This window comes from Solenopsis invicta, chromosome 5 (assembly GCF_016802725.1).
Source record: "Solenopsis invicta isolate M01_SB chromosome 5, UNIL_Sinv_3.0, whole genome shotgun sequence".
Classification (NCBI taxonomy): Eukaryota; Metazoa; Arthropoda; class Insecta; order Hymenoptera; family Formicidae; genus Solenopsis; species Solenopsis invicta.
Genome location: NC_052668.1, coordinates 22911542 through 22926311, shown reverse-complemented (window position 1 = coordinate 22926311; position 14770 = coordinate 22911542). Strand labels below are relative to the sequence as shown.

At 37.1% G+C, this 14770-nt stretch overlaps 2 protein-coding genes and 1 non-coding gene across 5 annotated transcripts; 1 reads left to right on the top strand and 2 right to left on the bottom strand.

Annotated features, from left to right (window-relative positions):
* The first annotated feature begins 275 nt into the window (after window positions 1–275).
* Window positions 276–5762, top strand: LOC105195202 (SH3 domain-containing protein Dlish). 3 transcript variants are annotated; one of them, XM_039449654.1, is made up of 7 exons: window positions 276–389; window positions 1705–2326; window positions 2473–2997; window positions 3568–3800; window positions 3947–4318; window positions 4552–4819; window positions 5236–5762. In XM_039449654.1, the coding sequence occupies exons 3-7, from the start codon at window positions 2949–2951 to the stop codon at window positions 5511–5513; spliced, it is 1200 nt and encodes a 399-aa protein (XP_039305588.1). In that variant the 5' UTR covers window positions 276–389; window positions 1705–2326; window positions 2473–2948; the 3' UTR covers window positions 5514–5762. The 3 variants fall into 3 exon arrangements, with proteins under 3 accessions (XP_039305588.1, XP_039305589.1, XP_039305590.1); XM_039449655.1 differs by lacking the exon at window positions 276–389 and adding an exon at window positions 1338–1545; XM_039449656.1 differs by lacking the exon at window positions 276–389 and adding an exon at window positions 1530–1545 and having other exon boundaries at window positions 1710–2326.
* A 40-nt stretch (window positions 5763–5802) lies between these two features.
* LOC105195355 lies at window positions 5803–8444 on the bottom strand. Its single transcript, XR_005574771.1, has 5 exons — window positions 8364–8444; window positions 7586–7946; window positions 6637–7231; window positions 6178–6403; window positions 5803–6089 (listed from the first exon to the last, which is right to left on the bottom strand). It is a non-coding gene; the product is annotated as an uncharacterized LOC105195355 (transcript).
* Window positions 8445–9587: 1143 nt separating this feature from the next.
* On the bottom strand, window positions 9588–14675 carry LOC105195200 (SH3 domain-binding protein 5 homolog). Its single transcript, XM_011160493.3, has 7 exons — window positions 14302–14675; window positions 13094–13156; window positions 12873–13010; window positions 12095–12256; window positions 11608–11905; window positions 11364–11527; window positions 9588–11281 (listed from the first exon to the last, which is right to left on the bottom strand). Exons 1-7 carry the CDS (start codon window positions 14347–14349, stop codon window positions 10094–10096), a joined length of 2061 nt encoding a protein of 686 aa, XP_011158795.1. The 5' UTR covers window positions 14350–14675; the 3' UTR covers window positions 9588–10093.
* Between the last annotated feature and the right edge of the window lie 95 nt (window positions 14676–14770).

Below are 14770 nucleotides of genomic sequence, written 5' to 3'. Positions count from 1 at the left end.
CGAAGTTAACGTTAATGGTACCTAAGTAGTCGATCCGCAAATCTAATGACTAAATATATATTCGGCACAATTACGACATAACTGTACATATATATACGAATATTTTCCAGAAAGAGATGAAGAAAAACCAAGTAATACCCGCAATTGTTAAGCATAAGTCAGAAGAGCTCTGTTATATAGGCAAGAACGAATATACCACCGTCGTTTATATTAATTGAATACAATAAAAGCAAGTTTCGAGCAAGATCTGCGTGTGTTTTACCCTGTGTCATGGACTGCAACTCTTCAAAATTTTGTTTTAATTTAACGAAAACGGTATTCCAGTGTATTATTTGATAAATTAGTTAATTCCTTTTTTAAACAACTCTTAATTGAAACAAGATTATTAGGTAATTATTATTTTCTATTATATATTTTATATATTTTAATTGTAAATTATTTATTCTAGTTATTACATTTAAAGAAATTCTTTTTAAATCTGACTGTTGAAAGATATTTTTACACCAAAGAATTATTTATTTTATAAAATCCTTTTTTTCATTAATACAATTATTTTATTTCCAATTATGTTTTAAGAATATATTACACACATTTTTATAATTATGTTAATACTTATACTTTAAATAAATTATATACGTATGAAATTAATTTATAATATTTATTTTGCTAAAATACATTTTTATAATTTATTCGTTATATATATTATAATACTAAAATAATTTTAAAAATGATAAAAATCCATATTTTTCTGTATAAATTACTTTATTTAAAATGTCTATATAAAAATCTATTTTTTTACGATTTTCAGCTTAATTGTTCTATAAATAAAGACATAAATTTGGTTTATTTACAGAATTAATCTCCGCATTGCATAATGCGGAAACTTTACATAAATTATCTTGAATATTTAAAATGCTCATATTAGAATTCAAATTTTTGTCACGTCTTCATACATTTCCATTATACACACTAATAAAATAACTTTGATTCAGGTGGAAAATCATTGCCAAATTTTTGGTATTACTTCAAATAAAATGTAGAACAATCTAAAATTTTGTTTATTTTAAAAAAAAGTGTAATATATCCTCAAAATATCTGTATCTACGAAGATTTGTTGTTCTGCCAATTAAGGAAGAGGTTAAGCGAGAGCTGAAACACGTGGCTCTCGATGCCGTCCAAAAATCGTCAAAGTTATCAGGAGAGTAGAAACGCCTAGGAGGTTAGGAGAGGTGGCACAGAACCAGTTCCGATTCGAATCTCCCGCCCTCTAGAAAGATAATTCAAATTTTGAAATTTGTGGTTGGAGAACGTGACGCTAGAGGCGTGGTAACTTTAAACGGGGCGCGAAATTTGAATTTGGATTTTGTGCCACCTCTCATAACCTCCTTGTAGAACATGATTCCCTGATAACTCCGGTGATTTTTCGAAGCTTGAAAGACACGTTGGACACATGGGACACATGTTTCATCCTCCCTCGTCTAACCTCTTTGTCTTAGTGAGAGAAAGAGCGACAGAGAAAGAAATATGAGATAAACTTGTATAAATGTAGGTATTTGAAAGTGCAATTAAAAATGTTAATTCTGACATTTATCTATCTTTTTGTATATTTATAAACATCGCTTCTTGTAAATCTCTCTGAATAAAAATCAAAACAGTCAAGTTTATTGGAAATAGATTTGTAATATAGGCCATAAATTTTTTCAGAACAGGTATGGATTTAATGCAGAATTTGGAATTGTTGTGACGGAATTTCATCAGAAAAACATGAAATTGTGCAGGCACCTGCCAATCCAGATTGGCAGCAAAAATCAAGCAGCATGGATTAATGGATTAACAAAAGAAATCAATTAGCATGCAAATTTAACCTGTCACATTATATTTGTTTCTAATTGATTCGTTAAGGTAATAAGTTCAAATGGATGCTATTTTCTGCTTTCTCTCTGAAGTCTTATTAAAGCTGTGAGCGTGTTTAAACATGTTTTGCCTGAGAAATTTTTGAGTTGCTGATGTAATCAACCTAGTCTTGAATTGCCACTACTATATTATAGTCTTTATATACCTTATAAAACAAACAATAATATAGACAAGATTCTTGCCAATTCGGAGTTCTAGTAGAGAACTTGAGGCCATGTAATAAAAAAAAAGTAAATGCTTTCTACCTTTTAACTGTTATGTACTGGCCTGTACTCTGGACCTAAGTGCTTGAACTTCCTACGAGGAATTTCCTGCTACAGGTGTCTACAAACATTAGATAGAAGACAAAAGGAAAGTAAAGAGAAAGTAAAAGTAAAATAAAAGGAAAGCTTGTGGCAGTCATTCTTGAATGGTATGAAAATAATTAAGATTCTTTCTATAAAATAAATGATTTTTTTATTATTATCGTTTTATATATATTTCCATTGATTACATATTAATTATTATTATTGTCGCATGCATTTGCTTCTATATACTAATAATGATGTATATTTTTAGTGCCTGCAACACCTTCGACTCATTCATGTGATGCGAATTTTCTCGAGAAGCGTAGCGCTGATCTCATTGGAATCATGAAAATTTAACGGGAATTGACCACGATCTCGTATCGTCATCCCGTAGCGCTCTCTACCTGCCGTGTCCAGGATTAATTCGTGCGTCCTGAGCCTCCGAGGACCCGTGAGAACCTGACGGCGGACGGAAGAGAAACACGGAGAACGCGGAGAACGCGTCCGCTCGCCGTTGCGGAAGGTGTGCCTCGGTTGCATTGCGGTCGCGCAGCAGCCAGATTTCGGTTTCAATAGAGACGATCTCTCTCCTCGGCACCGCGTCTTTCCGCGTGGATCCCCCGTATCCTCGGAGTAATATATATACATATATAAAGCTGCGACAAGAGACGCGCGCATTCCACAGGAGGCGAGTGGTCGCTGCGCTGGAGATGTGACCGGAATCTTCCGGGGCGAACAAATCGCAGAATGGCCTTCTTGTGCCCCGTGCGCATACGTCGCGGGAAGAAGAAGAAACGTAAGTAAACGACACAAGCCATAGAGAGAGAGAGAGAGAGAGAGGAAGAGAGAGGAAGCGAGACGGAGAGAAAGACAGGAAAATCGAGGGCATGGCAGTTCGGTCGCAAGGGCCAGTTGTCACATTCGGCCTGATCACCTGTTGCTCTGGACCGGTTATGCAGCTTCCACTCTGTAGCCTCCGCAAGGCGGAGGAGCCGGGCCGAGTTCGTGTGCCAATTACGCGCGACTTTCGATTTTCCTCTCTGGAAAATGCGAGATCACCACTTCATAAAAATGAATTATATTTTAAAACTGATTGTATTACTGTCGCTTTTTCGAAGTGTCTTGTAGAAGAAATTTATGCTTGAAATAATTTTTGTTGTCTCATCTTGGAAACATACATCACAGATTAATTCACATAATGTTGAGAAGTTCTTTTTATCAGAAATAACTTTATTATTTAAAAAAATGTATATGTATATTCATGTATTGCATGAAATTATAAAATTCTCAAAATAATTGATTTTATTCTTTTAAAAGTTGTATGTAAATGCATTAGCATGTATATCAAATTACTAATTCTAAATAGCTGGCGCACACAACTTTAATTTGGAGAAAGACTGTGGGACGACGGGCACAGGACTTGGTTTGGGTACTAGGATGCCATTGCCCCCTGGTCGAATAACTGGAAGCGCGAGCATCGAGACACTTGTAAGAGTAGGCATTGAAAAGGAGAATGGACTTTCTCCAGATAGTAAAATGGTCATTGTGCATGACTTTACCCCCTGCGTGGATGATGAACTTCAAGTCAAAAAGGGCCAGGTTAGCGACTATGATTCACAAAATTGTTCTTCAATGGCTCTTTGCATACATTTAATCTTTTGCTTGCGTGAAAAATTATACAATAGCAAACAGCAGAAAATAATTAGAAAAAAATGATTGCACTAACATCGAAATTTTCGTTTTAGGTAGTGAACGTGCTTTACAGAGAAAATGACTGGGTATACGTGATAGCGGCGGATACGCGTATGGAAGGCTTCGTGCCGCACTCGTACTGCGCACCGTACACGTCGCAACTGGCGGAATTGACGCTTGCCAATCTGAACAACGTGAAGAAAAAGCTGCCGCGGTCCAGCGAGAACGACTGCGAGCTTCTTAGCACAGGTGGTCGCCTACAGGAGACGCAGCAGACCGATACCGGATCGGCCTCGGATTGCGAGAGCTACGCGCGAAATAACATCACCACCGCGGACATTAACATCAATCGTTCCAACATCACGCAGTCTCAGAATTCTATACAGACCATATCGTCCCAACCGGACGTACATCCCTTTTTCAAGGTACCGATTAACTAACCGAGTGCCATAAAAACACCTGATTTCCAATTTAATATATTTTCAAGCGTTAAAGATATAAATCCGAATCTTCAGTTTATTTTTTAATTAATATCTTTTTAATATTAAAAATTTTTAATTTCTTTTGTTAAGTAAAGTGAATTAAGTACTCATTATGGCATTCATTAATCCTGTTTGACGAAGACTCGGCGAGAAATTCTACTGTGCGTCCCCCGCAGGATCCATCAGCCGGAAGATACATCGTTCTTTATACATTCGTGGCGCGAGACGAGAACGATGTCAGCGTCGAGAGAGGCGAATTCGTGACCGTTTTGAATCGAGACGATCCGGATTGGTTCTGGGTACTCCGACATTGCGACGGCAACGAGGGTTTTGTACCGTCCGGTTTCGTCTATCCCGGTCACGTTTTGCATTCTTACGCAACGGCCACCGCGACGGCCGCCACTGCCACTACAAATACAGCGTCCGCAGAGGCTCATAGTCCAGGTTGGCTTTTTATGGACCTCATCTATGAATCTTGAAAAAAAATTCTAGAATATATTGCTCATATACTAAGACAATAGGCATAACTCAAAAATTGTCATTTTTGAGTTGTCTGCAAAAAAGAATTTTGATGAAAAGTGAATATTACAATGAGTGAAGAGTTAATGATACATTTATTCTTCTACAATCAGTAAACCAAATCATTACACCAAAGTCATATTTATAAATCATATTGCAAAATTTTAATAAATTTAAACATTTAAAGTGCAAAATTTTGTTTTTTTTTGCATTGCCGTAGCAAATTAACAATATATGCATGTATTAATGATAAACTTCAATAGAATTCTGTAGCTTCTAATAAGACTACAATTGTTAATCTCCCATAATTATCGATTGCACTAATAAAATGCATTTTACAGGCAAAGGTACAGGAGGCAATATAACGGGAGTAGATTCGCTACAGCAAAAAGGAGTACGAGATTTCCGGGACGAGACTACCGGCACGGAATTAGTGGTGCTTTACGATTACAAAGCGCAAGCGCCGGATGATTTATCGGTGAAACGAGCCGACTGGATATACGCGGATCTTGGAAATCAAACGGTGGATGGTTGGCTCTGGGCCTATGCGCCCAAGACCCGCAAGTACGGTTTTATTCCTAAAGCGTACGCGCGACCCCCTGCCATGACTAGCTTATGATTCGAATTTAGGGAAGAAAAAACTCGCCATTACTACTTTGAGTAAGTTCGCAATACCGTCCTTTGTATCGTCCTTTTATATATCGTATATGTAACGTAAACAGCGAGATATTTTATTTAAAGATTTATGATCCTATGAGATTGCTGTCCCAAATAAGGGACAGGGAAAGTGCAAAAAGGAAAGTAAATTTAGTGGATTAGGCTAAAAAATTGATATTTTTAAGAAATAAACGAGATATTTTGCGCGATACGTGATGCTTCTTCCTAGACTTTTCATTGGCTTTGCTCAATTTTCCTGTAGATTTATGATTTATATTTGATGGCTTACATTTTTAAGACAATTACATAAGAGATAAGAGGATATACATGTGTTAACGGAACAAGTTTAGTGTACAATAACATTTACATTGAGACTGGTACAGCCGGAAGTGATGTGGCTGATCAATCCCTCGTGAAGAACTATACAGTCGCCAGCCAAGAAGACGTCATGTGGACGTTGAGCGGCTCTCAGAGACATTACAGGACCCGTGTACGTGAGCGAACGGAGCGATCCCCCGTTCTCGATGCTGTCGACAGCCTGCCGGTTAAATCGTTTAAATGTCATTATCCCTCTTTAAACATTGATAGGTCTTCGTCTTATGTACGTGAATCGATCTGGTGAATACCTGAATACTACACCGAAGTCTGTCAGCTGTGTCGCCGACGTCTAATCCCGCCACCCAGGCAATGATCATGTCTTTCTCGCACTGACCCTCTCCACCGGCGTACACCTTTTCGCAACACGCGTAATTGCGACTGCTGTGCAGACGCGCTGCCAACACTGGCAGAGGCAACCGATTTCGATACTTGGGGTTTATTTGAATACCACCGAACAATCTCGCTGAGGAATCTCTTATTGTTATAGAAATTTCTGCGATTAGTGGTTTTATTAGGCATTAGGTTTACTATCAATATTAATTGTGAATATTGTTTACCTAAGAAATCTCTTTCACAATATTTAATCAATCGCAAACCAAATTTTTATTCGACATTTTTTATTAAAAAAAAAATTATTTGTTTCAGGAAATATGTTTATCGAATACATTATCTTTGTGTAATGTTTATATACGATGTAATATACTAACGAGAGCTTTCCAGACACCAATAAGAGAGCTAGGCATCGACTAGAGTTGTAGGAAAGAGCTCCATAGCTGATAATAAGCGTGCTCTCGGCACCGGGCTCGACGCTAAGAATGGGGACCTCAGGGTGATCGAAGAGAAAGTGATGTGTGAGCGCCGAGAAGGCGACGTTCACCGAGCAGTCTAGGCGTGGACAATGTATGGGTCTGCGGGAGCAGTCGATGGAAGATACCAGAGAGGGACTTTTGACCTTAATCTCAGAGATGTATCGATCCGCTGTGCTATTTCTCCTCGTCGTCGTTGTTGTCATCAGATTACGATAGTCGTGTTGTTGTTGACACTGCCTTCCGCAATTTTCCATTTGCTCCTCTCGCCGAGGATCATCTCGATAGCGATCGGCGACGTACGAGACAGCGTCTGACTCATAATCTAACGTTTCGTTATTCGCCTCGCTGGACATTGTTCTGTTGAAGTTATTTGCCCACTGATCACGACGCGGGTCATATGTTCTCAAACGTATACGATCGCCGCGATCGTTGTCTCTGGTCGGGAAGAAACTCGCGTATGAAGGTGTTCTTCGAGGCTGAGGATGCTCCACACCTAAGGAATGTGTCTTCTTTTCAAGCGATACTTAATTTTTGTTTGTGAAAAATCTAACGATAATTAATTCATGCATATTTGACAATCGACTTTTGCAATAATTATCATCACTGTATTACTTGATTCATTATTTTGAAATTTATAAATGTTTTAAGATTTTTTTATTCTTTTCGCAACATAAGAAAAAAAGAAATAAATATTAGCCCAACAGAGCTATTTTATTAAAAGTATAATTTTAAAAAGATTATTGTGCGTATGCCAAGTATGTTACATAGGAAATTTTCCGAAAATCTTACAACTTTCTTTTTTTAGGTCCCTACATCTAATGATAATTAAGTTAAAAATTTTATTGACCTGGTCGGATTGAAAAGTTTCTTACGCAACGTTGACATAACAAATAGCCCTCGGAACATCGTGGATCCTGCTCGGAGTCAGCGACGCTTCCACCGAGATTTGCGTCATTGATGATAATGTGACAAATTGCGCACTGCCCAATGTGCGCAGCTTCCTGTTCGTTTTCGTTCGTTTCTTTTTCTTGATTTGTACCTACTTTTTGAACTTTTGTATCTTCTTCTTCGCTCTGATCTTCGTCGACTCCTTGTTCTTCATCTTCTGCCTCTTCCTCCGAAACCTCACCAGAGATTTCTTTTCTTTTCTGCACTCTGTTTTCAGTATCGGAATACTTGCGAACGAGATGAAGATAATTTAATCCTCCCTACAATACGGATGGATAGAGACAAATTAATTACTGCGATATCTCCTATAATATTTCCCTTCAGTCAAATGACGAATCTAGTATTAATTGTCAGGATATTCGAATAAATAAAATCATTAATTTTGATTTAAATTCAAAATAATTGTAAATAAATTTATCAAAATAATTATTCACTTTATATGCAATTAATATTGACAAATATTTATAATTAACTCTTGCAAAATATAGATAATTTTTTTATACTTTACAGGATTTATTTGAGAGAATTAAGTTCGTGATTGATTGATTGAAAAATATATGTCGAATTGCATTTGCAAAAGTTATGTTAAAATTGAGAATCTTATCGAATAAATTTTGTGATAACTGATTGCGATTTGCGTCTTTGTTCGCAGTCTCGTGCGTATAGATATCACATGCCTTGCGATGATTATTCATCGCGCGGCTGTCGGCTTTGGCGGCTCTATAATCGACCCTCTCGTCTGCTTCTTCGCGAAGCATCTTCGGTAGTTCTTATCACCGCACCGATAACCTTTCGTCGATGACGCGTATCTCCGCGATCAGTCGATCTTCGTTACGAGCGTCTGTCGTAATATACTAGACTACAATTTCCGGCGTCTGAAACTTGACTTGTGTCTATCATGCAAAACATCTTTATAAATGAATTTCTTTCTCTTTTATAAAATTATTAATCATTTTATATTTAATAGTGCAAAGATATCATATCTCTCTTCACGACTGTTATTTTCAACATTACGTATCTTCAAAATTAAGTTCTTTATTAGAGTTCAAATTGCGACTAACTGAAAAATATTACTCATTTATCTATTTATTTTAGATAACGTTTAATTGACTTGGTTGATTGATTCAAAATTAGCCAAGCAGTTTGGCATTGTAATCACCATTATTGCATTAAGTATTACTCTCGACGAACTTACCTAAATCCAAACAGCTAATGTTTTCTTCTTGACAATTATTTCTGTAGAATTTAAAGAAGATACTTATATTATAGAAGCGAGATGATCTTTTTTTTTTGTTTGAATTTTCGAAGAGATTTGTGACACAATGAATTATTCGACAACCAATTAAATTTCAATTGACAAACGTTCTCAATTCGCTGTAATTTAGTCTAAGAGAATTTACACTCGTCAGAGCCAGAAAATGCTCGATACGCCACGGTATTTAGATCAGATGTATAAGGCCATCTTGACGTTTCTCGGAACAAAGAAGAAACAGGTCGCAATGATATCAGCGCAATATCGCCGCAAAAAAATTCGATGCCTGATTCATTGTGCTTTTCTTCCTGCAGGTCTTAAAAATCGTTCAACCTTAACTTATATAGAAGTCTGTTTTCTACGTTGGCATACAAGATATAAAGCCATTGATCTTTAGCTTTCGTGGTCCATGTATGTACATGTAATCGATGCGTTTGCCTCTATATCTATCTGTTTGTGCGGAATATGTCGATATCTTTTATCTATGATACAGCTATACCTTATATTGCCTTGTAAATTTATGAATTAAAAGCAGGCTGATAACCAAAGCTTTTACATTGCGTCCTTAAAAAAAACAAATATAACGTTTTTTTTAATACTAAATACAGTGACAGTAATTATCGATCGCATGAATAAAATACACATGTGGTTACTTGTTAAGAAACACGTGTTTTATTAAAAAAGCACATATTAAAAGATTAGAAAATAGTAAACGATACGATGCGTACATCGCCTGGTCGGTTTTTTAAGCAAGTATATGCCTAATTGGGACTGAGCGCGTAGATTTATTACTTAATTAATCCATGCTGATACCTCAATGATCACATTTTTCGATCGCAATACTATGTTTACGTTTGTTTTAATACAGGTAAAGTATTAATACTTAACTAATCCGCGATGATTTATATAATACAGTATATCATTAATTAACGTTACAGCGTATATTTAATAACCAACTGCTGTATAATCTGCAGAAATATCTTTCGTGACTTCTCGAAAACGCGAGAATTGTTTCAGAATGTTGTTAAAGTTACATTTTTATTTCTCGGGCTTTTTGTGAACGACATTAACAATTAATTCTCTACTTACACACGTGTTAAACGCAGAAATCACGTACTTATCATAAGCGATCTACTTTGATCGCAACTCTTGTACTTATTTCTTAACATCGTCTGTCTTAGTTTCCGGACAATCGTTAACCAACTTGTGTCTCACGTTTGCTAATCTTTCTGCGCTAATCGCCTGTATATTGCTCAAATGAGAATTGTCTAGCAATGTTTTCAAATTTTGTTTACCAGCCAAATTAATCATGCTGCTACTCTTGCCTCTAAGTGCTGATATTGCAGACGTTTGTCCGAAGAACGACAGTAACGGTAATTCTTTAATACTGGCGGTTTTGCTCGCGAATCTCTTAGAAATAGAACGTTTATCGAGTTGATCCGCGCTCCCGGTATCCAAGGATTTGGCGGACGATAGTAATAGATTTTTTATCGGACTGGAATTGGCACTACATGATGCACCCTTTTTCAGAATGTTAAAGGTAGATCGTAATTGCGATAATGCAATATCGCTTTGCGAGCTCTTTGGGTGTTGGCTGACGCCGGAAGCCGCCGTGACGTGACGTCTCGATAAATTAGATTGCGCAGGCAGGAACTCGATATTAGAAACTTGCGCGATACGCGATAAATTCGTAAGTTGTACGTGGCTCTTATTAGCTAAAGTATCGTTTGTATTACTACAGCTATCTCTTTCGGGTTCCTCCCTCGTAACATCCATATCGACATTGTTAGGAGCGTTAATGTCCCAGCTACTTTGCGTTTTTCTATCCTTAATGATGAATTGAGAAATTCTGTTTGGCACGTATTTCGATATATCTGCTGTTCTATTGGAAATCCTATTTTCGAAATTAGACGTACCTCTATTCACTGGACTGCTATTCAGCGACTTTGAAGTATTATTCTTCAAAGCAAGCATCGACGCGTCGCGTAATGTCGTTGAATCAATCATCGAACCTGATTTTAGCAAGTGCGATCTATCTGTTTCGATAGTTCTCGGATTTTCAGTCAATCTTGAAAATTGATTTGAACTATGCACATTAGATAATTCGGCAGATAAAAGATCGTGACACGTGCCGTTTGTGATACTGGCTTCAACCGTGTCCCGCAAGTCGGAAGAATTTTGTGCGTCGCGCTCTTTAATGTGCAACGAATTCTCATTCGATAAGCGATTTAATTTTTCCATGCTGGCTTGCAACTCGAGCTCCCATTGCGTAAACTTGCTCTCGCTGCCGTCGACGGACCTCTTGTCAAGGTGTTCCGCATCACTCTTTATCAAGCAAGGCTTCTGTAAATTTTAAAAACACGATAGCAATTTATTAACAATTCCAAAGCGTTGTGCAAGATTAATTGTTGCATATTTTACTGACCTCAATATCGTGCAGTTTTTCATTATTTCCGTTTTCATTATACCTAATAGGAGACATTTTACGATTATCGGGATTGTTGAACTCGATTTTGTACTTCTGATGCGTCTCTGAACCAATAAGTTCGGCACCGACGCCAGGTTCTCGCGGTCCATTAGCCACGATATCTAAAATATAAATGTTACGTTCATTAAAAAAAAAAAAAAATTATCTTTTATATCTCCAACATATATATTTTTCATACTACCGTAATCTCTTCGCTGTTGATGTATTTGATTACTAATTTCTTCCAACGTCCGGAGACTCGTTGCATAATTACGTTTAGCTTCCTTAACAGCTTGCTGCAGGTACTCCACTCTCTCCTTCTGAGTCGCCAACATCTGATCGCACTGAGTCTTTACTTCAAAGTACGGCCTCGCTTTTATTATTGCGTTTCGATGTTTTTCTTCCAATTGCATTAGCTTCTTCTCGGCGTCGTGAAACAACATCGCCCTTCTATGATGCTCTCGACCGCACTCCGCTTTTTGATTATCCGCGTCCATGACCTTAACGAAAAGCATTTTGTTTGTTATTATATTTACAGAAAACAATTATTAATAAATTAATGTCAAACAGATAAAATATAACAAAGAGATAAAATATAATGTCAAGATATTTTCCATTTGGTTCCAAATGTTTCACAATACTTTCAAAAGAAATTATTGTCATTGTGTGCTGTGTTCTCTTATACTCACTTTAATAGTAGCATGATTGAGCATATCCTGCCATGCTTGGTCAAAATTCCACTCATGCTGATGAGACATGAATCGCGCTTCAGCTAGAGCAACCGTTTCCTTCGCCGCTGCGTGAATTTCGCTGGCTCTTTGAAACAGCTGCGCCTGTTGTTGACACTGCACCTGTAAATTAAAAGAGGAAATATCTCATTGCTTTACTTATGTAACAGTTTAACTAGTATTGGCATTTAAGACATTTAATGCAAATAACTAATCTGTGATATAACAACTTACCTTATATGAATTTCTACATTCAGACAAAAGAATTATAAATTTCCTGCCTTATATATAAATGTATAAAAATTGATTAATAAGTTGTACAGTAAGTGATAATTTATAAATGAATCTCATATAAATAAGTCTCATATAAATAAGTAGTTATAACTTTTGGTGTATACTGAATTTATAGAATTTTATTCTAATTGCAAGCACAAACTATGCCAAATCAGCATGAGTGGAATTTCAACCGAGCTTAGCAGGATATGCTCATTCATGTCACTATTAAACCAAGCATCAGAGTAGAACGCGCAGCGTGCGGTAATCGCGCTACGCGTTCAATAACAATTCTGTTAGAGAGCATTGTAAAACATTTGTTGAAGTCATTGAAAATATTTATTATATTTATCAAATATTATCTAAATTTATTGAAAATTCTTATATACAATTCTCTAAATTCTATACAACTCAATATATATATTTTATTTTGGCATATAATAAAATTAGACTAATAGATCTCTACCTGAGCTTGATGAGCTAGCTCCAATGCCTCATAATAACATCTTGCCTTTTCAATGCAGCTAGTGCCCAGTTTATCCGTAATTTCTTTCAGCCTCCTTGTTGTGTCCGATAGGAGCTGCCCAAAAGCAGTGTGAGCCTCCTAAAAATCAATTAAATCAAATGAATTTTGCAAATACATAAAATGTTCATTTCTAAATTATAAACAAAAAAATTATTTCTTACATCCAATTCAGTCTCCAACTTATTAATATTATCTGCTGCATTGTTCAAATTCTCCAACTCAATCTAGAAAACAGAAATTTATCCTATAAAATATTATACATTATATAATTTCCATAATTTGTGACAGAAAAAGATCATATCAGATTTTTTCCAATTTCTTCAATGTTTTCTCAAAATCTTTTGAATCTTAAAATTAGAATCTACTTAAAATTTACATTATTTTTCGCTATAAGCTTTAAAGATAAAGATTGCTACTCAATTATTGTTATTTAAATTGTAACATTATGTACAATATAAAAAAAATATTAAAATACTTTATGCTATGTATTTAAATTTCATTATAAAGAATATTTTTATTGATTTACATATCAATTACTTTTTATTTTAGATATATTACACAGAAAAAATGAAACAAAGAAGGACTATGTCTCAAAATAAAACTTCCCATTATCATTCCCATGTTTATTTCAAATATAAATTACATTGTGTGTTATAAACTTTAGGCTAGAGATTGCTGTTTAATTACTGTGATTCATTTTAATCATAGCATTATAGTATGCAAAAAGAAAGGTACTTCCATACTATGTTTAAATTGTTTTATTACAGAGAACACACTAAGTGGAGTCTAAGATCTTCAGTAAGGCCCAAGTACAGAGAGAGATTATAAAGAGAATGCTTCTATTTGTTCTTTTTCCACACCTCAGGACTGAACTTTTGGCATGGTTTATCTTACCTCGTTTTCTTTTCACATTGAAGAGAAAAAAGATGTAAGATAAACTGTGCAAGAAGATCAGTCCTTCCCCTGAAGTGTGGAAAAAGAACGGTTTTACTCATTTATATTGGCATTATTTATTCGTCCCTTTAGATATGTAGGAAAAATGAAATCAAAAGGGGATGCGTCTCAAGGCAGAATCCTTTTGACTATTAAATTTCCCTTGCTTGCAAAATGTCTCCATTAATTGGCAGAAGACAAACGCAATCAAGTTACTCGTAATCGCGCGCATTTTGCGTTTCCCGGGGTACGTCTATCCGCGCAAAGGAAGGAAAGTGAAAGCAAAGTGGGACAATGTACCAGGCGGTGTTAGGCACTGTGACTGCAACCGCGAAGGGACATAACCTAAAATGCGACGGGCGTGGACCGCGCGGAAGCAAAACCAGGAACCAAGCGGATCGTCCACGAGACGCGGAGCCTCTTCCGCGCACCTCACCTGGATACGCGGGTCCAGCGCGGCCTCGGCGTCCTCCGCGACGTCCATCCTGCGTTTGGCGCGGGCGGTGCATTTAACGCTGGCGCGACGTCGAGGGGCGACGTGTCAACTCATGATCGCCGCGAATAAGCGAAATCCCGCGTCGGGAGAGCCTCTACTTCCTCACTTCACCTTTTGACGCCGTCTTCCTCGAGCGCGCGGAAGCTGCGGCGCGGATGTTTACATCCCGCGACACCACCCTCGCGAACACTGCCTACGGTCTACGGTACGAGTTGGTACGAGTACATTTGAGATTCCAGCGTTACAAGCGCATAACACTCTCCGTCTCCCACGACAGAACCTTCACGTGCGAACGACGGCAAGGGGGACGAGGAGAGGGAACGGTCGAGAACGAATCGACGCGAACCGTGTCTGATCTGAAGTCTGAACGTGTAGCTACAAACGCTGCAAACTGACGAAGAATGCGGAG

Bases quoted from the DNA above. Each gene is read 5' to 3' on its own strand.
- LOC105195202 (XM_039449654.1), top strand. From the start codon at position 2,949: ATGGCCTTCTTGTGCCCCGTGCGCATACGTCGCGGGAAGAAGAAGAAA. The intron at 2,998-3,567 runs GTAAGTAAACGA...AATTCTAAATAG, and splicing joins TCGCGGGAAGAAGAAGAAAC to CTGGCGCACACAACTTTAAT. The intron at 3,801-3,946 runs GTTAGCGACTAT...TTTTCGTTTTAG, and splicing joins TTCAAGTCAAAAAGGGCCAG to GTAGTGAACGTGCTTTACAG.
- LOC105195200 (XM_011160493.3), bottom strand. From the start codon at position 14,349: ATGGACGTCGCGGAGGACGCCGAGGCCGCGCTGGACCCGCGTATCCAG. The intron at 13,157-14,301 runs GTGAGGTGCGCG...TCTGTTTTCTAG, and splicing joins CGCTGGACCCGCGTATCCAG to ATTGAGTTGGAGAATTTGAA. The intron at 12,257-12,872 runs GTAGAGATCTAT...TTTAATTTACAG, and splicing joins AGCTAGCTCATCAAGCTCAG to GTGCAGTGTCAACAACAGGC.